At 37.2% G+C, this 27,459-nt stretch overlaps 1 protein-coding gene across 3 annotated transcripts in view; it reads left to right on the top strand.

Annotated features, from left to right (window-relative positions):
• The window catches only part of ANGPT1 (angiopoietin 1), a 249,369-nt gene that overhangs the window by 135,923 nt on the left and 85,987 nt on the right, over positions 1–27,459 (top strand). For all 3 annotated transcript variants that reach the window (XM_025395173.1, XM_025395176.1, XM_025395174.1), the window contains one exon: positions 16,896–17,051. In XM_025395173.1, the coding sequence (XP_025250958.1) occupies positions 16,896–17,051 (156 nt within the window). The remainder of the gene's footprint in view (positions 1–16,895; positions 17,052–27,459) is intronic.

Here is a 27,459-nt window from a genome sequence, read left to right as displayed (position 1 = left end):
CTGCTTTGATGTAGATATTATTATATTTACTTTACAGATGAGGAAGTTGAGGCTTGGAGTAGTTAAATGGCTTGTTCATAGTCACAGTTTTAATAAGTATTAGGAAGCTAGGCCTCTGTAACAAATTCCTATTAATTTAATTTTTTTTACTGTCCAATGCCATCTCTCACATCCATGCCCACTGAGGAAGTTTAATCCTGTTCTTCCCATTTGAAGCTTGTTATTTTATTTTTCAATGTAGATATATTTTTGATTTTTCTTATTTAATCCTCAAACAATACTATGATGCAGGTGCATTATTCTTTGCTTTTTCTAGATGCAGAAGGTAAAGCACAGAGAGGGAAAGCAACTTACTAAAAGTCACACAGCTAACCAGTTGCCAGCTTAGAGCTTTCAGAGTCCAAAGCTTATTATTCTTTCTCAAACACTGCTTCGCATGTGCTGCTTCTCATGTAAGTATAAATCGGAACTTTGAAAAAGCAATAATATGATGGCTAACATTAGCTGTTCATTGCCGTCTTACTGATAACTGCATATGCAGTTACACCAGAGATCTCACACTTCAAATAGATTCTGTAACTGCTTCCTCCAACCTACCCACATCAAAGAGTAAGTATCTGACATTTACATAGCACCTTACAACTGACCAAGCATTTTGACATGTGTTATTTCATTTGGTCATTAAAAGAAACTTTTGAGATGTTTAGGACAGGTACAATTAGCATGATGGCTTTACTGATGAGAAATATTTATCTCACAGAAGTAAAATACCTTAAAGTTCATATGGCTGACAAGTGAAAAATAAATAAATAAAAAAGCACTCAGGTTCCCTGCTGACACATTCTGGGAGCTCTCCACGGCACCATGTTAAAAATAGCTCTTCGTGCCGCAGGATTCTACCTGCCTGTGGGAATTCACCAAGACCTTTCCCCCATTTTGGAAGAAGTCAGGTAGATTGCAAAGATTCTCTATTTTTGATATGAGAAATTCTTACAGCTGAGAAGATAGGCTTGGTGTGGATTCACCCAACCCTAGACAAACTGGATAAGCCTCATGTAACTGTATGTCTTTTGGGAAATTACTTATATTCTCTGACTCTTCCTTTTTTACAGAAAAAAATAAAATGGTGAGAATTATGAAAAACAAACGTATAATTTCTTCATATAATGGTAGTTTTCTAGCAAACTCACTAGACTTTTTAATATAACACATCTCATATTAAACACATCTCTGTGACATGAGAACCACTGGCTTTAAGAAGTCAAGAATGCAAAAGGCCTCAATGAGATCCTAGAATCTATGGCGTTTGGGCTTCATGATTTCCTGGAGCTAATGATGATGTTACAATTTTAATATTAAAGCTGTGAATTCTGAGAACAGCCAGCCCTGGGTGGGAATGCACATCAGGACAGAAAAAAAGGCTGATGAAGTACGTATTTCTCGAAGACAAATTTGTACTAAGTAATTCTGAATTTCCTGATAAGTCCTTGAAAATCTGTTTCTTCTCTATGAATATCTGGAATAAAAATGTCATGTGTTTTATAAACTTGGAATATATTTTTTACAGTTTTGTAGAGAATATTTCTACTTTAACAGCTACTAATTTAATGTCTGTTTATATACTTGTTTTCTCACTTGCCAGGGACTAAGAAAGAACTGCATCTTTTTCATATTTATGTATTCATGACACAATGCCTGTTAGCATAGGACACATATAAACCTTACTGAGTAAATGTTCATTGAAATGTGTTTATAAAGAAAGTATGTGAAAATGTATAATACATATACACATCTACATATGTGTATGTATCTGTGTGTCTTTGTTGATATTTATTTATTGTTTATTTATTTATTTATTTTGAGATGTAGTCTTACTCTTGTCATCCAGGCCAGAGAGCAGTGGTGCAATCTCAGCTCACTGCAACCTCCACCTCCGGAGTTCAAGCAACTCTTCTGCCTCAGCCTCCTGAGTAGCTGGGATTACAGGCATCTGCCACCACACCAGCTAAGTGTTGTATTTTTAGTAGAGACAGGGTTTCACCATGTTGGCCAGGCTGGTCTCAAACTTCTGACCTCAGGTGATCTGCCCGTCTTGGCCTTCCAAAGTGCTGGGATTACAGGTATGAGCCACCGTGCCCCAGCCTGTCTTTGCTGATATTTAAACTACCATTCTGTGTTTCTATACATACTTAATAAGATATGGCACTTTCAATTTACTATTACTCCATCCCAGATATATCCTATATTGGTACATAATATATACATATATTCTGAAGTTATAGATATAGATATACAGATACATATGTATGCATATATTCTATATTTATAGATAGATCTGTATATATTCTGTATATATTCCAATTTAAGATTCTATACAAATATATATATATACAACCTGCAAATTTTTTTAAGCATAACTTTGCTTTTAACGACTAAAAGATTTTTGAGATAAAATTATTTCAGCTCAGCAGGTTCAATTTACAGTACAACATATTTTAGTTTAGTAAAGAACAAAACACTATTTCCCAAAGAAAAATGGCTTGTTTGAATATTGATTGGATTTTGTTGGTAAACTTTAAAAAAATCATAATATTAGAGCTCATTCTATGAGAATATGTTTTTAATGTGCATATCATAATGTTAGAATCCATATTTTCTTGATATTTGTGCTTATTTGAAAGAATTATGGTGTAATGAACAGGAGAACAAACATGATACTAATCCATATGACATGTGAAGATGATGTCTCTGTTTTGGTTGAGTAAATGAAAGCAAATGTTAATGCTTTTCAGCAAGGATAATTAATGTGGCCATAAATAGCGTGTCACTATGGAGCTGAGGAAAGAATAAGTCACCTTGTCATATAAAATAATTATGTTTCATATTTTTGCTGGGCTTACAAAGGCCTCAAATGTCTTACCACATGTTGACTCAATCATTCTTTCAGTATTTCTAAGCATGAGAGTGGTGAGGGGGACTCTTCATTGTATTTTTACAAGGATGACAAGTATACGAAGACTATTTTACTGCCTGACGGTGATCATCAAATGTTAGATGCCTTCATTTCCCCCTTACTGATGGCAACTCAAATGCCATTAGGATCTGGGCAACTCACCTTAATAGCTAAAAGGACCAGAAGTTTTATATCCAAGAGAGGTATGGGCTGTGGATAACTAGAGATTACATACTCTTGTTAAAGGCTTGAAACCATATTTTAAAAATAATGTGCTAGTCAAAACACTTTGGCTGTTTGAACTTGGGCAGCAAACGGCCTGTTTGTAATTCTTGCCCTAACCAAGAACATGGGGCTGAATAAAGTGGAAAGAGAGTGACCTGGGCATCAAAGAGACTTGAGTCTGAATATTGACTGCAACATTAGGGTTCTGTAGTCATAATCATGTTACTGAACTTCTCATCACTTCTGCCACCTCATTGGTCTGAGATGGTAACCATACCTATTTCAAAGGGCTGCTGTGAGAAATAATTAAAGGAAGAACCTCAAGACCTTACCTCATTGGCTGAACCACAACAAGTACTCAAAAAACAAAGGCTATTGTTACAGGCTTTGCACCCAGCCCTTTCCCGTTGTTAAAGACCTACTTGCAGCCGTTTTGGCTCTTTTGTTTATTTCTCCTTATTTGTTTGTTTTTTTGACTTCTTATGAAACCAGAGAATTAGGGGTGGCAGGTAGGGAGCAAGACTAGAGGAGGAAAACTGGCTGAGCCAGTGGGGAATGTCTATGGAGGGCAGCAGAGTTTTCTAGAACTTCTCCAACCAGGCCACCACTAAACTCTGCCAGATGTTTGTAAGTTTCCTACTAAGAATGAATGCATTCCAAGCACATTGCTTTCTTTCTCTAGTTCTTTATTTTATTTCTTGATATAAAATTAAATTCTCATTTTCTAAAGAATGGAGAAAACCAACCAAACCATTTCAAGAAGAAAATAAAATTCACCTGTATTCCCATCAGCCAGAGACAGGCACTGTTGACAATTCAGTATTTCTTTTCTTTTTCAAATGCATACACATTTGTGTCTGAATATGCTTACCATAATTGAGAACATGCTAAATATATCATTTTGTATACTGTGTACTAGGCTGAACAGAAAGGGTTTTGTTTTTTTGTTTGTAAGCCATGGAAAGCTGGTATATTTAAGCCACTTTGCACCTTAAAATCTGGACTATCTAGTCTATTCAATGGAATGCTGCTAGGAAGCTGGGAGAGCTGTCTTTATAATTGTGGTCATGGTTATTTTAAACTCTTAATGTAGTAATTTATGTTTGAGAATAACTATAGAATCAATGTTTAGTTCTGGTAACTTGTTTCCTTTCTTTCTCAACCCCCTAATTGCTCTCTCTGGGAAATAACTATTTGCCAAATTTAAAAAGTATTCATTCAGATTCTTGAGATATAGTATTTAAATAGGGGAAGATTCATTACACAGCTTTCCTTTAGATCCTTAGAGAAGAGATCCTGGGGGCTTTGTGAGAGTCTGAGAAACAATTTGTTTCTTCTTGTGTCTGAGCTAGAACTCAGGGTTAACAGGAATCTGAAAGACATTGTACTCCTCTCTTCAGAGTAAGTCAGGCGTTGGGATATGAGAATGTTTTATTAGCAGTTAGAATTACTAAATCTAACTCAGTCCTGTAATTCATAGTAAAACAATACTGTTAATGTATCTAAGTCTCAAAAACATAATATTGATTTAAAAATAAGAGAATGAAGAAATCATGCAATAAGGTAACATTTTTGTACATCATGAAAATGTACTAGACAGTATATTATTTTCAATGTAAACCTGCAGAGTAAAAGCCCACATCAACTTCAGAATAAAGGTTATATTCTGATTGTGGAACAGGAGGCACCTTAATTTTCTATGTAGTAATTTATTTCTTACTAAAAATGAAAACATCCAAAATAAATATGTCAAAGTGTGATGTCTGTTAAGTAGGTACGGCAGCTTTCTGGTCTCTATTATCCACATTTCATGATCATAAGAACCCAGGATTTAGACTTTCCAATAAATTAGCCTAGGCTTCTTTCAGTTAATGAATATATAAAGTGTCCAGTGCTCCCAGCTTGTTGGGGATGGGGACTAAATCAGGAGGAACACTGGGAGGTGATCTACAGCTGACAAAACTAGATTAATGAGTCTTTAAAACTGACTTTTACAAAATTCCTCTGGCAATACGTGTAGTCACGAGAGCAGGTATTTTCGCAGTTACTCATGCTTTGTTTCATTCTCTTGTGGTGTATAGTTAATTCTCAGAGAAGCTAGTTCATTGTAATGCTAATTTGGTCTCTCATCCAATAGCACTTGGGATGTAACAAGCATCACCAGGGCACCAAAATGGCTTTTGTCAAAAGATGAAACAATGCCCACTGTCTGTAGTCCTTTGATCAAAGTGAGAAAAAAATAGGGATTGTATTGCATTTATAAGATGTCAGCAATCATTATCCCTTTCTTATGCTTTGAATGACTTTTTCTATCCTAGTAATTCTTCCAATACTTGGACTAAGGGTAATTTAAATAAGAACTACTCAACAAATATTATTCAGAAAAAAATTAGTTGAACCTCACACACAATGCTTTGGAATGTTTATTATACAATGACATTGACAGTTTTATGCCTGTACAAATTTACTATATGTTCCATTGAGTAATCTTGTATTGTGGGAGAAAACACACACATTATACATATATACACACAGAAAAAAATTAGTTGAACCTCACACACAATGCTTTGGAATGTTTATTATACAATGACATTGACAGTTTTATGCCTGTACAAACTTACTGTATGTTCCATTGAGTAATCTTATATTGTGGGAGAAAACACACACATTATACATATATACACACACACTTTTATCATTTATTTTACTTTAAGCAGATGAAAGAAAATTAATTTTTAAAACCCACAAACAAGATATTTCAGAAGAGAAAGACGACCAACAAAGCAGCTTCATTGTAAGCAAGAAAAGAAGTAGCATAAATGAAAGAGTAATAACAGCCTAAAAAGTCAGAGTGTTGAATAGTGACGAGGTTTTATTGAAAGATATTTGATTTTAAGTGTTAATACCTTCCAATTTCATACAAAATACCAGAGTAAAATGATGGCAATTTTCTACCTAGTCATGGTATTCCTGAAAAATCTGTAAATCCCCTAATTATTAAGGCTTTCAAACTTCTGTTCCTGAGTATCTCATATCATCTGCTGGGTATTTAAATTTCATGATCTGTCCTGTAATGTTTCATTTAATGCAGAAGATTTCCTTTAGAGGATCATCATTTAAGCTATGTGTTTGCATCGTTGTCATTTGTCAGAGGAGAAAAAAGTGTGGTTTGCAGAAAATGTTTTTTAGAAGAATTATCTACTGGAGAACCTTTTACCCCATCAATGCCTCACAACCTACTAGCTTCTGGGGTGGTCTATAGTTCAAATGTCAAAGCTTTCTCTTTTTAAGTGAAACAGAATGTATTTTGTGTAGCATGCAGGGGGTTAAATTGCATTTCAGATAAGCAAGAAAGTAAAAAGCATTACAGTAAAGGGAGACATGTTTGCAATTTTGTTTGAAACAATATCTTGTTTAGTTAAAAAAAGATCCCTCTTATTGTTGTAAAAACAATGCATACCAAGTTGCTTTGTAATTCTTCCATTCTTCTGTCATCTAAGTATAAATTTAGAATTTGGGAAAAAGATTTCTGGGTTGTTAGGCAGAATACTGGAGCTGTCCATGACAGATTAATGGGCATTATCTAAAGTGATTACATTTTACATCAAATATGCCTCATTCAAAGATGAGTGATGCGTTAGTTATTTTAAACGAATCTTTAAGAAAATAAACTGCAATGAAATGAATATAACTACAAAGTATGAATGTAGAACTGGACACATGTAGGTTGGGAATAGGGAAATATATGTGTGTCCAAGAGCATAATTGTGCAGAGGTATTTGTATGTATGTACATATGTACATACAACATATGCTCTTATATATGTTATTAAATGGGTAAACTTTATGCTTAGTGTGTCTGAAAATATGGTAAAGTGCACAGAAGTTATCCGTCTTTGACTTCTACATGAAAATATGGTAAAGTGCACAGAAATTATCTGTCTTTACCTTCTACATGAATCTCATATTAAAAGTCTGATGCTGTGCCCTTGCCCCATGTATGTGGTATGGCACCAATGGCATGCTCTTGCTGCTGGCTGATTTATCTCTTGATTTCCCAAGAAGCACATTTCAGGAGGTAGGCAGGAGAGTCATCTTGCCTAAGCAAGCACAGCTCCTTGCATGCTGTCAAAGTCTTCCCAGAGTCCTTTCTTAACCCCTAGCCCTCAATTTTTCCAGACTGTATTTTTTCAGATATAAGCTCTAACTCTGTTGCCTAGGCCAGAATGCGGTATCATGATCATAAGGCCAATTTTTTTTAATATTAAGGGAGACAGAAGAAATGTATGCCCTTCCTTCTATATTCCTTTGGGACGGCCTCTGGAAAGACTTATTAGATTCCCTCACTGAGAGGCTTTGTTCCTTTCTTTATTCTACCCATCAGGCAGGCAGGAAGGCAAGCAGGACATTGGTACCTTCAGTCCAGCATTTGTAGCATGCTTATGTTATAAGCCATTTCAATGAACAGCATTAAGTTTTACTTCTTTTGCTTTTATGTATGGAGCAATGATTAAAACATGGTTAGTTTTCAATGTGTTTCATCGATTTTACTTGATTTAAACAATGACTCATAGGCGAGATGATTGGGAACAGTAAAGTAGAAAGACATGGTAAGACAAGATGGGGTTATGTGGTCCACAAAGTGAGGATATTTGTCTTCAGATCTATGTACTTTCACATCATTTACCCTGGTTCCTTTGCCATTCAAAAGGGGATCATGGATAATTGCTAATATGATATTTCTTACTTAGAGAAACAAATGGAATTAGGCTAAACTCACAACGGGAGACTCAGTATTTTCATACACAAATTCATTTATGCATTAAATTATTTATCAAAATGGTATTGAGGCCCCATTATGTGCCAGGCAGTGAAAGGAAGTGATACCAAGTTGAACCAGGTAGTGCTTGTACTTAAGGAACTTGTACTGGGGTGGTGAGCACAGCTATTATGAAAAACAGGCACAGTGTGCTCTAGAAGTAGAAAGGAAGGATGGTGAGCAAGGCTATTATGAAAAACAGCGGCACAGTATGCTCTAGAAGTAGAAAGGAAGGATATTACGGAGAGAAGATTGATGAGAGGCTTCCTAGAGGAGGAAAAGCTTGAACTGAGTTTTGAAAAATAGGACCTAGCCCAAGAAAAGGGAGAATGAAGGGGAAAAGAAGCATTCCAGTTGGAGCAAAGTCATATGCAAAGACATGAGTCAAAAAGAGTGTGTGCTTAGTGAAATGAAAATATTGTGGTCATTTGGTGTATCTGGAGCATAAAGTACATGTAGAGTGGGAGAAGCAGGGTCCAGATTGTCAAGAATCATCTATAACAAATACAGTGTTGTGACATTATCTGCAGGTAGTAGAATCTACTGAAAGAGTTTGAGCAGTGACATGACAAGCCAAATCTGTGCTTTAGATTGATCCCACTGGCGATGGCATGGATGATGGATTGGAAGAGGCAAGTCTGGAGTCAGGAGACCAGTTATGGGGCCATTAACAAATCCAGAAGAAAAATGAGAGTCTGACCTTAGTCAGTGACTGTGAGTATAAAGTGATATTAGTAGGGAGAGAGGGAAGTGGGAGAGGGATTGACCTAGGCAGCCTTCAAGAGACGGCAGCCGGCGGGGCATGGTGGCTCATGCTTATAATCCCAGCACTTTCAGAGACTCAGGCAAGTGGATCACCTGAGGTCAGGAGTTCAAGACCAGCCTGGCCAACATGGCAAAACCCTGTGTCTAAGTGGCTTGTGCCTATAATCCCAGCTACTCGGGAGGCCAAGGCCAGAAATCGCTTGAACTCAAGAGGCGAAGGTTGCAACGAGCTGAGATCGCCCCACTGCACGCCAGCCTGGGTGACAAAGTGAGACTCCCTCTCAAAAACAAACAAACAAACAAACAAACCAGCAACACAATCTGGTGTGGATTTAATATAGAAAAAGAAGGAAAAGACTAATCAAGGTGATTCCCTGTGGCTTGGATAAACAGATAGGTGGTAATGGTACCATTCATTGTGATAACAATCATCGACACAAAGCCAAGTTGTGTTGGAGAAAGACAAGGAATATATTTGGGACAGAATGGTGCCTGGGGATTAAGCAATTCAGAGATTCTAGCTCTTTATCTTAAAACAGATGTGCCTGCTATGGAGACATGATCCAGTCCAGGGCTTTGCTGTTGTTTCTAGTATCATTGTTTCGTTACTGCCATTAAGGATATGTATGTTATATTTTATGGATATATACATTCAGATTTCAATTTTCAATAGCAAATTAAAATTCAAACCTTATAGACTCTTGTACTTTATAAAGGAAGTTTTAAATCAAAGAGTTTGAGAGCTTCGTGAGTCGTTAGAAATGATCGAATCCAGCCCTTTATTTCATAGATGAAGAACTTAAACCCAAATTGCTTAAGTGATTTCTCCAAATTCATGGAGTATATCAATGATAGTACCTGGATTACAATCCAGATATCCTGACTCAAGGCTGAATGTGCTTTTTATATGCCATGTGCCTTTTAAAAAAAGGTAAAGGGAAAAATTAAGCAGACATACTGATATGCTTGAGGTTCCATGACTCTGACATTTTACTAGCGTGAGAAGGTAGGTGTAGAAGAGAGGAGCCAGGTTAGTAAAATGTGTTTTGGCACAGGAGACATTTGCTTATACAAAGAGAGAATGACTTTCCTGGGTCCTGGCCCAACTCTGGGAGCAATGTAAATGACTTTGGCAACTTTCAGCAGCCACAAATATGTGGTCCCACAAGAATCATTACCAAAAAAAGCAATGGCAGGAGAATTTGTTCCTGTGGGATTTTCTGGGTTGCCCTTGATAGCTTCTACATATGCCTCAATGGGATGTTGCTACTATTCCCTTGGAGGCCGAGTAACAAACATCCATCGACATTATTAATATCAGTATTTGAGGGCATCTCCCTATCAAGCAGAAAGAATATTTACAGAAAGAAACATAGTCAGAGGCAGACTCCATTCACCAACTCTGTTGAAATGACTCATTCACATGCTTCTATTTCCTACTAGACTCAACTCTTTGTACTTGTAGGATTTGGCACCAGGCTTTGTACACAGCACACACCTACCACATATATGCTAAGACTAAACTGAACTGACACAGGGGGTGATAAGCCTGAACTAATTTTAGAATTTAGTTCTGTTTTTTGCCACTTGTGAGGTGATGCCTCTGAAGGAAAACAATCAAGTGGTTGCTGAAGCTCAGTGACCAGGGGGCAGCTGATGGGTATCAATGGTAGGAAGCAAGAACAGAGTCCAGCAAAGGAAGTCAAGACCCCTAAAGTGGATGGAGCATGAGATGGCGAAAGGGGAGATCCAAATCAGGAGTCAACAAAGGCAAAGCAAGTAGCAGGAACCAGGGAATTGGAAAAGAACTATTGGGTGGGTCTAAGATACCGACAGTCATTGCTGTTGGCGCAGCCTAGTGATGTGAGCCTGGGTTTCCCACACACAGAGGGGCCACGACCTGACATCTGACATTGATTAGCTGTTTCACCTTGCTTTCTATAACCTCTCTGAACCTCAGTCACCACATCTATAAAACGAGATCCTTGGAGCTCATAATATTTAATGCCTCTTTCAGCTCTCTTGTACTAATGGTTTTCTTTCTTCCATAAATAGTAAATATCCTTTCAGATATCAAAATGAGAAATGGGATCCATGGCATGTGTATCAGTACAGAAACCATTTTAAATGTTAGCTAAATAGATCTATTGTCTAAAAAGACAATTATATTTCTCCATTTCATAAAAGAAATAGTGTATTGGGAGATTTAGAATAGAAATCCCTGAAAATAATATACTTGGCTTCAGCTGTCTTTTTTTTAAATAAGGCCATAAACCTAGATATAGTTGCATTTTCAATATTGCCATTGATTTATGGAACAATGAGATTAGATAAAACCATCAACATTTAAGGCATTTTTTGAATTGTTTTACCTTTTTATTGCTTTCCCATATTTACCCTTTTGCTTTATTTCATGGTTGTTTTGCCATAACTGAGTGATACCATATGCACCAACATCCAATGAGGGTCCATTTAATCTGCACCATATTTTAAGCAAGCAATGCCTTTGTCAATTTTTATAGGGTTTAAAATGTTATTTTCTTAAGAATTACATGGAGAAATTATATTCTTTGTGCTTTAAGATACGCTCTGGTTTAAGAGACCCCTTGAAGTGGTCTCTTGAAGTGAAATGATACAGAATGCATTTCACATACAAGACATGTCATAATCTCACACAGATTTTGGTTCTCATGAACCTGAAGCCCCCAAGGGTTTTGAGAGTCTAGTAAAAGCTCTCCCAAAATTCTCTCTCATGACGGAGAATGATAGCATCAATTCTCCCCTGCTCATTGGGCAAAAGACAGGGGTATGCGATTTATGAGAGAACTACAAATGGCTGATTATATTACCTTCTTAAAAATATGTTTTCTTTGCCTACTTAACACTAAGACTTTTCATACAGCTGACTGGATATTTGCTTTCTCACCATGGGTAATATTTCCTCCTAAGATAGTACAGCCATCAATCAATATGCAAATGTATACATTAAAAACTGATCAATCTTTGAACAAGTTTCACCTCATCATTTCTGTAGCTTTCATTTTTACATACATTGTGCAGGAATATAGCGTATTATCAGAATTTATTTTTAACATTGGTAATAATATGCTTGCGTTTGATGAGTGACATTCCTTCAGAATGGAGCTACTGGGAAATCTAGCCTCAAAGCAACATACCAGCTCTGCCAACAACCCACTGTGTGATCTTAGACGATTTACTTAACTTCCGTGAGCCTCTGTTTAGACATCAGTGAAATGAGGAAAATAATACTTACAGTACCTGGATTGTTCTAAAGATTCAATGAACTGTGTATTTGTAAAAGCTGGTACATATCTAGCCTTTGTAGAGGCTTTGTGTATTATTGTTATTCCCGGTATTATATTTTACAATGGTTGGCAAAAAATAGAATGAGCAGAACAAAATAAACTTACGTTACTAAGAAAAAAAGGTAAGAACTAATGAGAGGGTTTTTAATGATTCCTTTCTATTAAAAGTACTGGCAAAGTAAGCTTTCCACATACCTGGCCCTAGGGGTTCTCATCCCACCTCAAATTAACTTGGTCGCCACTATGGTGAAGTCAAGTGAAAGTAATTACCCTCTAATGATGCATTTTTTTCTCAAAGGAATAAATATTATAATATATTATGTTATATTATAATGATGAACATGCAATAGCTGACTAAAATTGAAATTATCAACCAATCATCCAGGCATCTAGTCCAATAACAGAACACTTCCCACAACTCTGAGGCTAGTAGAACATCAGAAGATAGAGTTGAGATTTTTCTTTGATGTCTGACTTTTCTTTGATTTCTACAAAGTCACTGAAGGCCTCAAATTTTTAAACTATAAAATGGAATCAATTCTCTCCTTGTAAGTTTGGTATAAGGATCAAGTCAGACAATGTGTACAAAGGCTATGCAAATATTAAATCACTTTACAAATGCAACATTTTTTTCCCTTGAAAGTCATCATTTATTGTCATTTCATTTCAAATCGAATTCTACAATCCTCTTCCTAGTATTTTGGCCAATAATTTATAAAACTCTGGCATGGCAGTATACTCAAATAATTTTATGATTCAGATTTAGAGACTCCTACATTATAACTCATTAGCTCTTGTGATCAGCAACTTCTAAGCTTAAAATTCACAACTTAGATGTTTATAAAATATTGAACCTTAAAGTAGCTGTCATTTTCTGTAAACATATTTTAAAACCAGTAGCGAATATATGAAGACAATCAAATTTGTTACAAATCTTTTCTGAACCTGGCTGCTATGGCACATCAAGATGGATTTCACAGTTATAGATCTGCAGAGGAATGTTTAGAGATAAGATGAAAGCAGTCCTCCTTATTAATCACACATTGTGTATTTGACTTCTGCCTTCTGCTTCAGCCTTTAAATCAACTACATCTGGTTCTTGCTACTTAAGTGTGCCATTAGATTTTGCATTAAAAGGCAGTTACTCCTGGAGAAGGCAGCCCCATTTGATTAAAAAATAATTAACTAGAGCTATATTCATGCTACTCATCATGGCAGCCTAAACGAGCATTTTAGTATAGGTTGGAGACTTACTTTATTTCTACAACAGGGTCAGCAGAACTGAGAGGCACTTTATGGTTGCGATGAATGCTAGCATGAAATAGTTACTTTGCTTTGCTGGTGTCAACCTTTATAGTTACAGAAAGCACAATAATACAGAATGGTCAACAGCTGATACAAAAAGACTGAACCTTGATGTAGCCACCTATGCTGAGGGTGTCCTCCCTGTGAAGACTAGGCTACATGATTATTATTACACCTGGAGCAAGTCAAACTCTGGGAACAGACTCCTGCTAACCAATGGCATAAGAAAATGATGTACAATTATCAAGCAGATCTTGTATTGGAGTTCACTCATCAGTGAACTCTCTCAGGAGGAAAATTTGCATAGAAAGTCAGATTTCTCGATAAGCAGGGAATCTGATATTTCAAAGAAAATTTGATGGTTTAAATCAGTGTTACTCAAGGACATTGCTGTCATTTAGGAAATATGTTAAGAAGTTTGCACCAGAATATAAACTAGAGCATCACTTTCTTCATTGAGAAAGTCTTGCATGTGTGTTTGTATATATACACATCAAGTGAACGAACTAAACAGTGTGCTTAGTGACATAGACAATTTGCATCCTAGTGCAAACTCCTCATTTCATGGCTATTCACAAGCAGGTCTCATACAGGCAGTTATTCTATGGACCACACTTTGAGATGCACTGATTCTTTACCTGAATAAGAATTACATTGGGAAGCTTTATAAAATGTACAGTTTCCCAGTACATGACCTTAAAGATTTCTGGTGTTTTGTACCTCCATCTGCATTTTAAAATTCTCCCCACATAGTTTTGATGAACATTCAAGCTTTAAGAGCTACATAATAAAATGCATAGCATAATGAAGCAGTGCTATAGGCTAAATAGGTTAGAGGTTAACAACATGGCTTTTGGAGCTGCGAGTTGAGTTCTTGCTTGTTCTTGAGCAAGTTGTTTGGGGTTTTCTGTGCCTCAATAGTCTCATCTATACAGCAACCCTAACATACATAATTGTGAGGTTTAAGTGTGATTATAAAAGGAAAACATGTAGCTCAGTGCCTGTTGCATAGTAGGCAATTGATAACTGTCAGCTATGAGTGATAGCTATTATCTTTATAATGGAGACATATCTATAATTTTTTAAGATACATACACTTATGTATAACCTCAAATTCCTTGGAAAAGTGAGGAACATACTGTTGATGTTTTCCTGCCTGAAATTTCTTCTGCTAAACACTGATGAAAGGTAAAGATCTAAAATCTTGGTTGTGTTAAAAACCTAAATCAATGTGATTGAAGGGGAAAAAAGGTTGGCTGCTCAATGGGAGACTGTTAGATCATGCAACTTACGACTGAATGTCCAAGGGTGGAACTAGCTAAAAATAAAGCTAGGTCCAGGTGCTCAAAAGGTATCACCTGACTCTGTGTCTATCTATGTATGCATCCAGGTATCTATGTATGTACATAGATCGATTGACCTGTCTGTCTGTCTGTCTATCTATCTATCTATCTATCTATCTATCTATCTATCTATCTATCTCCCTATCTAACATCTGTCTTTCTGAGTCAGCTTCATTCTTGGGTGACTCTGGTTTTGTGGTGGCAAAATTGGGCATCAACTGTATTGGGCATATGTCACCAGCTTATTAACCACAGAGGAAAACAAAGTTATTTTGTATACGAGTTTGATAAAATTTCAGAACTAAGGCTAATGGCCTTTCTTGTGATGTATTCCCATTCTTGAGCAATTCACACTTATGAAGTAAGAGCAGAACATTCTGACTTGCCAGGTTAGAACCTGTACTCATTCGTAATGCTGGGGTGGGACAACTCTACCAGAAGCATTTGTTCTGAAGGGCAAAAAGATAACTTCCCGACAGAAAGTTAAGGAATGCTATTAGGAAAAAGGGAACATAGGATGTGGAATCCAAAATGACAGATTTTTATTATGCTGTCATACCCTCTTTTTCTCTACTTGCCTCTTGTTGTTTAAATATGTTGGTTCAATTGGAGTAAAGTCAAGATTTGGCCTATAGGCCTCACATTTTGATAATTTTCAGAGATTTATTCTAATATATTTTGTATTTGTTTTATAATAAACTTTTATAAGTTGAATTTTTTTCCTCCTATGTCTAATTTGGGGGAAAAAGAATGAAGGGGAATTATGTTATATTGACCAAGAATGAATTTAGGATGTATTAATAATAATATGAATTTGATTGAAAACTCATTTTCGTTAGCATGGGACAGATTCGTGTTTGATAAATAGAAATAAGCAAGGGATGATGTTAGCAAGTGAGCTGCCAAAGCTTTACAAAGGGGAATTTACATTTAGACTATATTTATTACATGATAATAATTTTACGATGGATTATGAAATAGTGGATATATTATGGTTCACTAAATCAGTAAAAATCACGTAGCTGTTAATGATTTGGAACCCGGCTTGTGAAGCACGACTTGGCAGAGCTATCAAGTGGTTGAAAGTGTTGGTATGAGAGTTAAGGACTTCAGTGCTCAAGTCCAAGTCTGACTGTTTTTGTGGTGTGTGGCCTTGGACCTGACTTCTCTAGGATGCAATTTCCCTATATGTGTAATTGAGTAATAAAATGTAGTGATCACACAGTGGTGGAGGAATTAAGTGCACTGACAGGGAGGTACAGGTTTCTTTTGTATTTTTCAAATAATGGGTATGTTCAGCTTTATTCTCCCAGGTACCTAATAGCCTCCCTTGCAGTAAGTCACCTCATAATTCTCCATGGTTCCTATGGCACCATTTATTTTAGCACTATACTGTTCTCTAAGATGGCACCATAAAGGACTAAATATTACCCAAAGCAAGAAGGGGAAATACTGCTATATGCGTTGTACTTTCTGTCCTATTTTTGAGCTTGCGAAGGAGCACAGAGAATGATTATAGCCACCTCTCAGGCTTTGAAGCTTATTTCATACATCATTGCCTATATTTTAATATTCCTTTAAAGGTTTTTGTTTTGGACATCATCCTTCCTCCCACTCCTCATCCCATTCCCCCAAAGCAGTGTGATCTTTTACTTATCATTACAAAAATGGAAGCAGGAGGCTGAATTTTTCTGAGATAAGTGGTCAGTATGGTGTAATGGAAAAACCAGAGCACCAATAATTCGATTTAAATTAGTATGGGAATTTGGCTGCATTCTTGCTGAACAACCTTGGGTTTATCACTGGCCCTCTCTGATTCTATTTTTTCATCTATAAAAGAAACAGAACAATAAAGCTGACTGTGATACATCTTTGCTATAAAGGCTAAATGGATAATGTCAACAATGAGAAAGTGTGATCCAAGTGCAAATTGTCATTACGATTGGGATTATTATAAATATATTATCAGTATATTAGGAATTTATTGACAACTGGATTCCTGTGTGCTCTGCTCCCATTTCTCCAACTCCCAGAGATGCAGAGGATCCCCGCCAGATGGCTGATTTGCCAGCTGTGTCTTGTTTTGTCATTGTAAATATTACAGGCCCCAACTAGGAGGCTTTGCTTATAATGTGACGTTTTGTCCTTTATCTCTTGCAGCTTGAGAATTACATTGTGGAAAATATGAAGTCGGAGATGGCCCAGATACAGCAGAATGCAGTTCAGAACCACACGGCTACCATGCTGGAGATAGGAACCAGTCTGCTGTCTCAGACTGCAGAGCAGACCAGAAAGCTGACAGATGTTGAGACCCAGGTACACCCCCAGGGCCAGAGTCCACAGACTCAACCAGGAAGATTTTTTTTCTTTAGCTTGCTCCATAAACACAGAGCACATTTCAGCACTGTGATTAGGGAAACATACATTTTTGTTTATTGGTAATAACAACAATGACTGCCTGACATGCTATGCGTGTTTCTTTTGATCTAATGAGGGTTGGTATATTTAGCTTTGCATATGTTTGCAACAACAGGGCCAGCAAAGGACCTCATCAATGTTTAAATTCAAATAAGTACTGCAGCTACCAACTGTGATATGATATGTGTCAAACAAAGTAACTATTTGGGTCAGATTGGTGTCTTTGTTTTGTATTTTTGACCTATTTTGTTTTGTCTCTGGTAATGCTGTAGCCATAAGGGCACCTGCAGATGGTTTTTGCATTCAGCAGATAGAAAGGAAAATTCCAAATGAAGCTATCAGGAATATGTGTGTATATACATATATCTACCTATTAAGGCCAATGACATACTTATTTGAGCACCGAGTAAAAACTAGGGATGCCCTTTCATCACCACTGTCACAAACACGCCATCATAGTTTACTGGCAAATAGCAAATATCATTTTTGATGACTATCATTTTGATGACTGTCATTTTTAATTGTCTCTTTGTTCCCTTTTAGCCATGAAAATCATTATTCCAGTTACCATTCTGAAACCCAAGGGATGATTCTATCCCAACGTAGTTGATTTCTGACATGAAAGCTGAAATATATACATTCAAAAATAAGGTGCAACATGATTTCTATTTTATTTCATTTGTGTTATTGGCATCACAGATAGGTTGGTATTTAAAGAAAAATAGCAATGGTAATTGATACAGATAAAACATTTTATATAACGCAACTTCCCCTGCACAAATGGTTTTTATGAAAATCACTTAGAGCAGATAGATCTTTTAGCTAGAAGTCACTAGCTTGAGTGATTTCTCATATTCATGCAGCTAGTGTATAAAATCTGGGATTCAAACTCCAGGGCACTCATTTCTTTTCTATCCCCCTTGATTAGTAACACTAATAATTAACTAATTGAATAAGAACTTAAGTATTGACTACATTGAAGCAATGATTCACATGAGCTTTGGAAAATACTTTTTGCTGCCCATCAGCATCAGATGAACATGGGAGATGGGCGGAACTACATATTGTCCCTGAAAATTACGAGACTTTGTCTAATCATTCATTGTCACAGTAAGTTTGATAATATATGCACCCTGGTTTCTTGTGGTATTAATAATGTCACTGTATTATTTATTTTATTTTATTAGAACAGAATGCTCACCCTCTCCTACAAAATACTCTCATGTTCAAAAACAAATGCACAATATATCCTACTTAATTGCATATTTGAAATGTGTATAAGTTTCTATTACAATAACTTTTATAGAACACATGGAAGGGTCTTGTTTAATTTTTTTATCCCCTAAAACCTTGTGCCTTGGGTTGTTTTTTGATCTCTTTCTACCTAGGAGTTGGAGTTGTGGGGAAAAAAATGTCCGATTGTTAGTATGTTAATCTCCAAACTGTTAAGATGCATGCTGTGTAAAGTATTAAGAGATAAATTGTACTGCGTCCTTAAGGCCAGAAGACGTGTACTTTATTGAAAATGGTACAGAAAATTCAATGAAAAAGAATCACTACTCCCTATATGAAGCAGCTAAAACTTACTATTAAAGACCAAGGAAAGTTTATTAGATACAGCAAGAACAATTTTAAGATAGCTGAAACGCAGAAAACATTTCCAAAATCACAAATCCATCACGAGTAGCAATAAGAGGAAAGTAGAAAAGGACAACAATGGCTCAAATTATGCCCTGCCTTAAGAAGGGGAGCCTATGTGTTTTTTCCCTTTCATTTTCATGTCTTCCAATTGCCTATGCTATTTGTAGTTGTGATGCTTCAAACTTGTTATATGTAAATGTATACCCTCGTGCTACTTATTTGAACTATTGCAACAGGACATGTTCTGCTTAGACATAACCACTCAAGTGAACTCAAATCCTGATTCAGAGCCAAGTTTACAAAAGTAATCTGAATTATTTCTTAACCTCCATACACTCTATTCATTTATAATAAGCATTTATAAACCAGTAGATCCTTCTGTGCTATCCAGGTATGCTCTCATGGTTTTCCTCCTATATTCATCTAACATGGCTTCACACTGGTAAGGATTGCTTTTCCTAAAACTGACTTCAGGTCCTCAGTTTATTTCAGGAACTCATGACAATGTCTTTCCAGTACATTTTAGTGCCCTAGCTTTCACACGATTATGTTATAAAATAATTAACTTATTGCTTTCTAGTCTTCTGCTGACCTTTTAGATTTACAACTTAACAAAACGTGGAAAGCCACAGGTTCACTCCATAGCATTTTAAGATCCTCCTGTGCTCAAAAAAGTATCATGATCAGGAAAGATACCAGTAATGACCACACCTGAATAACACTGCTGGCCATTGTGGCAATGATTAGAAACCACTACCATGCCTTTTCCTTCCCCCTTAGTCTGGCTTGCAGTGTTTTTCTCACTCTGTTATCAGTTTGTACCAATATCTCTCTGCTTTCAAGTTCCTCTTTCCAAGAGTACAATATGAAGGGGTTTGTTTGAGGAATTATTCATGTCACTTCCTGTAGTGTCATTCTATTTCTCACTTCTTTCTTAGGCAAATTTGGTTTTGGGGGAAATTAACAGACAAAAAAGTTGCCTTAAATTTTACCTCTAATAATCCATGCTTGGCTCAGTTCTAAATAATTTTACATATATTAGCTATTTAATAATAATAATGAATTCTATAAGGTAGATGATGTACCATGCTATGTTTATTTCCTTATTATCATTTATTATTATTTTTTGAGATAGGGTCTCACTCTGTCACCCAGGCTGGAGTGCAGTGACTGATCAGGGCTCACTGCAGCCTCAACCTTTGGGTTTCAGGTGATCCTCCCACTCCAGCCTCACGAGCAGCTGGGACTACAGGTGTGTGCCACCATGCTCAGCTAACTTCTTTATTTTTTGTAGAGACCGGGTCTTGCTATGTTGCCCAGGCTTGTCTCGACGTCGTAGGTTCAAGCAATTCACCTGCCTTGGCCTCCCAAAGTGCTTGGATTACAGACATGAGCAATCACTCCTGCCTTTGGGTGCTTCCTTATGTAAGATGTTTTAATGGGTCCTATTAGAATGCAACAAGTAAAGCAGTCTTTACCTTCATGAGTTTGAGTTAATGTGGTAAAACACTTCTAAGTCATTTCTTTCTTGACTTTCAGTCAAATTAATGATCTGTGGAGCCCTTCCTCACAGCCTTAAAGATGTACCTTTCCAGTCTCCTACTGTGGGAAGTATAATTGACCACTGCTCACCAATGGCTGTGCCCTGAAATCCATTGCTGTGCTGGTGCAGAGACCACAGTTTCCAGCAGTCACTTCCACTCATTGTGGCAGGGATATGTAGGCCTGCTCCTGGGAGCTGTACAAGTCCACTGTCACATGACTTTGGCTAGGGGCTCTTCATCAGCCTGCTGGAACTGTTGCATGGCTGCCTTGAGGGATAAGACTTCCACCCAACTCTTCTTCCTTCCCTCTCCTCTTTCCTGCAGTTAGACTGGCATCCCAGTCTGAAGCCTCTCCAAACCTCCTCTGGCTTCCTCCCAATTTTTCCTCATGGGCATTTCCCCTAATATATTTCCTGCATGTTTAATCCCATTTAATCATCCTTTCAGACATCACAAATGATCACATGTGCTGTTTGTACCTCAATAGCACTCATTAGAAATATAAGGCAAGCCAGGTATGGAGGCCCACACCTAAAATCCCAGCACTGTAGGGGACAGACAGATGGAAAAATGATTTGAGCCCAGGAGTTTGACAGCAACCTGGGCAACATAGCAAGATCCTATCTCTAAAAAAAAAAAAAAAAAAGACAGGCATAGTAATGCATGCCTGTAGCCTAGTTACTCAGGGGGCTAAGGCTGGAGGATCCCTTGAGCCTAGGAAGTTCAAAGTTGCAGTGAGCTATGATCACACCACTGCACTCCAGCATGGTTGACAGAGCAAGAACCTACCTTTAAATATACATATACTTGTGTGTGTGTGTGTGTGTGTGTGTGTGTGTGTGTGTGTGTGTGTATTAGGCAGTTCAGAAACAGTTTGCTCAATGAGCACGAATCTTTAGGCATAAGCAGATTTCTTCTTATATCCACTCTCAAAGGGCAGCTCTCAAAGTTGAGCTGCTATATCTCTTTGTCTTGATGAGAAACAGTTGAATACACTTTTAATTTTGGTTTAATGGAAATGATGAAACAAATTTTTTAGTGGGTCATTTAAGCAAAATATCTTGTAATTAATTTTCTTACAAGGTTTAGGAAAAGCGTTTGATAAGCCACTAGGAGGGGGCTCAGCAGCCTGTGGCCCACAGGTCAAATTTGACCAGCCATCTTATTTTGTAGATAAAGTTTTATTGGACACAGCTGCACTCATATATTTATATGTTGTCTGTGGCTGCTATTTCACTAAAATGGCACAGCTAAATTGTTATACCAGAGACTATTTGGCCCACCAAGCCTAAGATGTTTACTATCTTGGCCTTTACAGAAAAATCTGACCAACTCCTGCACTAGGATGTAAATTCCTAAGAAGCGGGTTTTTTTTGTTTTGTTTTGTTCTTGTTCACTGCTCTATGGACAGGATTTAGAACAGGACTGGTGCATAGGCTCTCAATAAATACTTGTGAATAAAACTAAGTTTTAGTCCCTTAATCTCTGCAGGTTTCAGCCCAATGTTGCCAAGCCTGAGGACAATATGCTGAGGCTTGTGTGTTGATGGTAATAGGCACCCACAAATAGCTGATGGATCAGAAGAGGACTTTGAACAGAAGCAGTCTACTGCGAAGATGTCTGACCCAACTAAGAACATTGAGTGAATGGTTTTTTGTTTTTTGGGGTTTTTTGTTTATTTTTCTTTTCCATACTCTGGGAAGCATAAGAAATTTGGACACCTTCCTTACTCGTGGTGCTAATTTGGGGCAGGGGCAGGGAGAGAGAGTTGGATGCCATCAGCCGCAACAAGCAGAGGACCTCATGGTTACTTGAAAGAAAGCATTTTGGTAGCAGTTGTTAGGGACTAGAGGGTGTCACTAACCAGAGGGAAGCTGCTTATTTACAGCTGCATGATAAGCCTGTGGGTAACAACCCAGACTCTGGAGATAGACTATCCGGTTGCATTCTGACTCTACTGAGCGTTAGCTGTATTGGGAGATTTATTTCTACCCACAATTCTGTGTCTGTAATGTAAGTACTCTCTCTATCAAATTCTGTAACCAAATGAGGTGGTTATTATATTATAAAGATAATGTAGGGTTATATTATTATATTATAAATATATACATATATAATGAGGGTATTACTATTATAAATAAAATATATTTATATATAATATAGAGAATATTATGTAATAGCTATATAATATTAATTATACATTACATCACAACTAAGATGAACAATAATTCCCTAAGATTATCTAATTTCTACATTCATATTTTCTCATCTTTCCACTAAAACTTTTATAGCAGTTTTGTTTTTCAAGATTTAAGAGTCCATTTAAATTTGAAGCAGTCTTCCCCTTTTTTTTTTGCCTGATATTGACATTCTTAAGAAACTGGGTTGTTTTGTAAATCATCTCATGTTCTGCATTTGTCTGAATATTTCTTCATTATGACCTTTAATTTACCCTTCAATCCCCTATGGTTTCTCTAAACTGGAAGTTGAGTCTAAAGACTTGTTCAGATTGAATGGAATATTGTGGCAGGGGTGTTCTGTGGAATTACTGGTCACTTCCTATTGCATCTCTTCAGGAGACACACACGCCAGATTGCTACTCCCTTAGTCATGCTGTTCTTTAACTTGGTTGGGGTCATAACCTCCATATCACCGCATCTCAATAGTTCACTTTTCCCTAGGACATTAACAGATAACCTGTAGGGTAATACTTTATCACATTGCCCATTATTAACCAAGTAAATTACTTCAATCATTTTGCAAAATGCTGATTTTCTAACTCTATCATTCCTTCTGCATGTATCAACCTTCATTCTTCTGTTAGAATTAATTGCCAAGGCATCATACTTTATGTTACGGATTTTTCTTTGGAAAAAAAATAACTAAAGCAAAAGGAAACATAACTCCGAAAACAGGGCCTATTTCAAAGCTAATGAGTCATTGAAAGAGATTTTTGGCCAGGTACACTGGCTCATGCCTATAATCCCAGCATGTTAGGAGGCTGAGGTGGGCAGATTGCTTGAACCCAGGAGTTCAAGACCAGCCTGGGCAACATGGCAGAGCCCTGTCTTTACAAAAAAACATATATGTAAAAAATTGCTGGGCACACCTCACCAGAACCCAAGAGGCTACAGTGAGTGTGGTCATGCCACTGCACTCCAGCCTGGGCAACAGAGTGAGACACTGTCTCTAAAAAAACCGATTTTTCTTTCTACCTCAGTCTCTGACTTTTAGCATTAATATTAATTTAAAGTATCAGAAGCACTCTTGAAAGTATTAAAGAGAGCTGGGTGAAATTTTCCGGCTCACTTTCTCTGGGAAACTAATACTTTTTATTTTTAAATGTTTACTCTTTTTTTGTTAAAGAAGGAACTAAAATTCTGTGGCCCATAAATCCTCAATTTCAGGTTTTATGTCTCTCTTACTCTTAGGTATATTTTGGAAAATTTAATCTTTGAAATTGTTCCTTGAGGGGCATGTTTCACATATGCTTTACTCCTTTTCTTTCTTCTTCTTTATTTAAAAATTTTCCTTTTTTCCCCCAAAGATGTGTTTTTGGAATGTGTTTAGGCTAAGAAGGAAATGTCTTTTGTCATTTTAATGGAACACTTCGATTATTGCTAAGCAGCAAATTCCATAGACGCATGGCAAGAAAGTGGTCAATTTATCATAGTTTGCTATGCAATTCTCTTGGCTGCCCACTTCAGACCTAGTTTAATACGTCAGTGGAGAGAGTTGAAATAAAGCAGCAATATGGTCAAGGTGATGGGGAAACAAGAGGAGGGATTGGTATTTGTACTCTAAACTGCCCTGATCTTTAGATTGGCATTTAGCCTGGACTTCTGATATTGTACCCCTTCCTTTTCCCATATTCAGATGCTGCTCTAGATTTAGACTGTCATCACTGAAGTCTAACTTGATATTCCTGTAGGCCCTGTTACCCTTTCTGTGACCATGACCCAAGCCTGAAAGACAGCTCACTGTCCATTGCCCAGAATGTCATCTAACTCAGCTATGAGCACTGCAGTTTGCTGGACCCCAGAGGGGTCTGGAGGCTTAGGGGAGTCCAGATGAGCCTTCCTGCCTCTGTGAAACTGACATCCTAGGAGGGGCAGAAAGACAGCAAATGAGTGAACAGATGTGATAGTTTTCAACAGTGATGATTCTGTAAAGAAAATTAAATAAGATGATGTGATGAAGGGTGAGGAAGGTATTACTATAAAGAAGGTGGCCAGAAAGAGACTAAGATGATGAGAAGAAATCAGCCATGCATCTGGGAAGCGGTGGGCATGCCAAGCAGAGGAAACTGCAAGTGCAAAGCTTCCAAGATTGGAATGAACTTGACCAAGGTGGCAGAAAGAAGACTATGTGGCTAGAGCATGATAAACAAGAAGTGAACGGGGTTCTGATCACATGGGTCTTTTCAGGCCAGGCTGAGGACTTTGGAATTCATTCTAATTGCAAAAGGAAGCCATTAGCATGTTGCAAAGGAGATTGCATGATCTGTTGTATGTGTTCAAAAAGATCCCTCTGGTTACTGTGTGAAAAATGGACTTGAGCGGGGGCAAGTAGGAGCAGGAAGACAAACTGGGAACTGTAGTGGTCTCCAGACTGAGATACGGGCAGCTTCATTTTCAATTATGAATGGTTCCATTTTGTTCTCAATGGACATGGAGGAGAATACTTACTGCCTTCTGGAAATTAAAAATTTTGGTGTCTGAGAATGTCAGGAAGTGTGATCAGAGAGTATGGTGAATAAGAAAGAAAATCGATTTTATTTAACTACATATGATATGCTTGATTTAGTGAGATAATGTACCTCATAAACAAATATTGAGTATCCATAAACAAATACTGAGTGTTGTCTCTGTGCCAAGCACTGTTCTAAATGTCACCAAAACATACAAGTGTTTCATTCCCTATTTCATTATTTTATAAATTGTCGTTCAATAAAAAATAAAATCATACTTGGACAATAATATGTTTAATAGTTGAAAGTTGTATCTTGTGTATCTCCAAAATTTATATTCTCTACCATGTATCCCCTCTGAGCTACTCTCAACTCTACCTTCAAATTCTGTTTGTTTTGAAATGAAATAATACAGAATAGAAAAGAATGTTTTTTAAAACACTGAAACCCTTCACAAACATGATATAATTAGTAGCAATACATTTTAGACTGGCTTTCAGATCCTTACTAATGACTGTATACATGAGTCATAGCAGTTTAAACTTTTTTAGAGTATAAATGCTCCATCTCACCATTCTCTGCCCCATCCCCTCCTCGCCCTCCTGTTCCACCCGTTGCAGGGCTAGAGACCACCTCAGACCAAATCAGGCATGTGCAGAATCAGATGCTGTCTTTATTTTAAATTGATATTCTGTTAAATGTCATTTTCTTGCATTAATTGTAAAATTTTAAAAATGTTACATTAAAATATTACTTATCTTGACTACTGAGATTTCTGGCACCCCTTTAAGTTTTGCAACTGAGGCATTTGCCTCTCTCACCTCAGGCTAGTTCCTGCCTTGCTCCCTTCAGATATATCCCCTGCTCCTGTAAACTTCCATAGCCCAAGTCAAGCCCAGGGCCTATAGGTGTATTTTCCTTTTTATTTTATTTTATATTTTATTTTATATTTTATTTTGAGATAGGGTTTCACTCTGTCACCCAGGCTATAGTAGAGTGGCATAATTATGGCTCATTGCAAACTCTGCCTGCCAGGTTCAAGTGATCCTCCTGCCTCAGTCTCCCAAGTAGCTGGGACTACAGGCACGCACCACCATGCCCAGTTAATTTTTGTATGTTTTTGTAGAGATGGGGTTTTGCCATGTTGCCCAGGCTGGTCTTGAACTCCTGAGCTCAAGCAAGCCACCTGCTACACCTGCTACAGCCTCCCAAAGTGTTGGAAGTACAGGCATAAGCCACCACACCCAGCCCTGTTGGTATATGTTGAACAGACTTTCTGTGTGCATCTGATATAATCCTAGGTTTAGAGATGCTACAGAGGAGGACGGCTGTAATGGTATCGTTTGTAGAAGAAATTTACATTGATATTGACCTGGCAGAAGTATTTCCAGGTCCTTTTAAATAAGTAGTTTTAGGAAAGATGTGGTAGTTTAAAAATGTTTCAAATAATGTGAGGAGCTTTTTAAATTAATTTATCTTCTTTATTTCCTTTTATACCTCCTTTAAGGTGGAAAGAGAGAGAGGGACAAGACACAGTCAGGAACAGGGCATTGACACAGTTTGAAGGCATCTGCTAGGACTGGAGTGTGCATTCTTTGCTTGGAGAATGATAGGTTTGGGTGCACAGCTCACAGACTTATGTCATAAGAAGGCCCAGCTAGACACATGGGTCATTGTGATTCAAGATGAATTAAGCCTTCACAGTTTCTAGAGGACCACCAGAGTAGTAGTAGTGAAGTTGAAAGGATGAGAACAATCTGTCTCTCATACAATCTGGGTTCTGGGTCATTTCGTTTCCTCAGAATGGTTTGACTCACCCTGTCCTTAATTTTCTTTGCAGAGTAGCAGAATCAGAATAAAACTACCTGGGTTTGAAACCCCACTCTTTCCTTGTCTCCTGTGTGAACTTGGGCTTCTCTCTGAAGCTCAGGTTTCTCATTTGTAAAGTGATGATAACAATTTCTCCTTCAACAGGTGGTCATGATATCCAGAAGGGCTAGCATGACCTAGTGTGATAGGCATTCTGTAAATGTGTGATAATGAGTTTTTCTAAACTATGTCAAGAGATTTTTGCACATTTCTAATAGTTTTTTGTCAGGTGATGCATCAAGACAGGTATCTTTTACATGCCTATTAGTTACTCTTAATTATCCACAACAACTAAGACCTTGTACTTAATACCAACCTTGCACTTACAGATATTGGAGATAAGCTATATGAAGCAACTAGCACAGGAGAATATCCTAGGGTTTTAGGACACAAATGTCCTAAATTGCGATTTCAATCTCAAGCCAAAATAATATCTGAAAGGCATGTAAAACATTAGTTGGTAGAATGTAAACCATTTGTTTAATTATTCTTGAAGAAATATTATTTAAAGACAAAATAAAACTTTAAAAAGTTCATTGATTTGTGATTGAAGTTTGAAATA

The sequence above is a fragment of the Theropithecus gelada genome, chromosome 8, assembly GCF_003255815.1.
Source record: "Theropithecus gelada isolate Dixy chromosome 8, Tgel_1.0, whole genome shotgun sequence".
NCBI classification, from domain to species: domain Eukaryota; kingdom Metazoa; phylum Chordata; class Mammalia; order Primates; family Cercopithecidae; genus Theropithecus; species Theropithecus gelada.
Note: the sequence above shows the minus strand (reverse complement) of the source record. Positions and strands in the feature narration are given on the sequence as shown.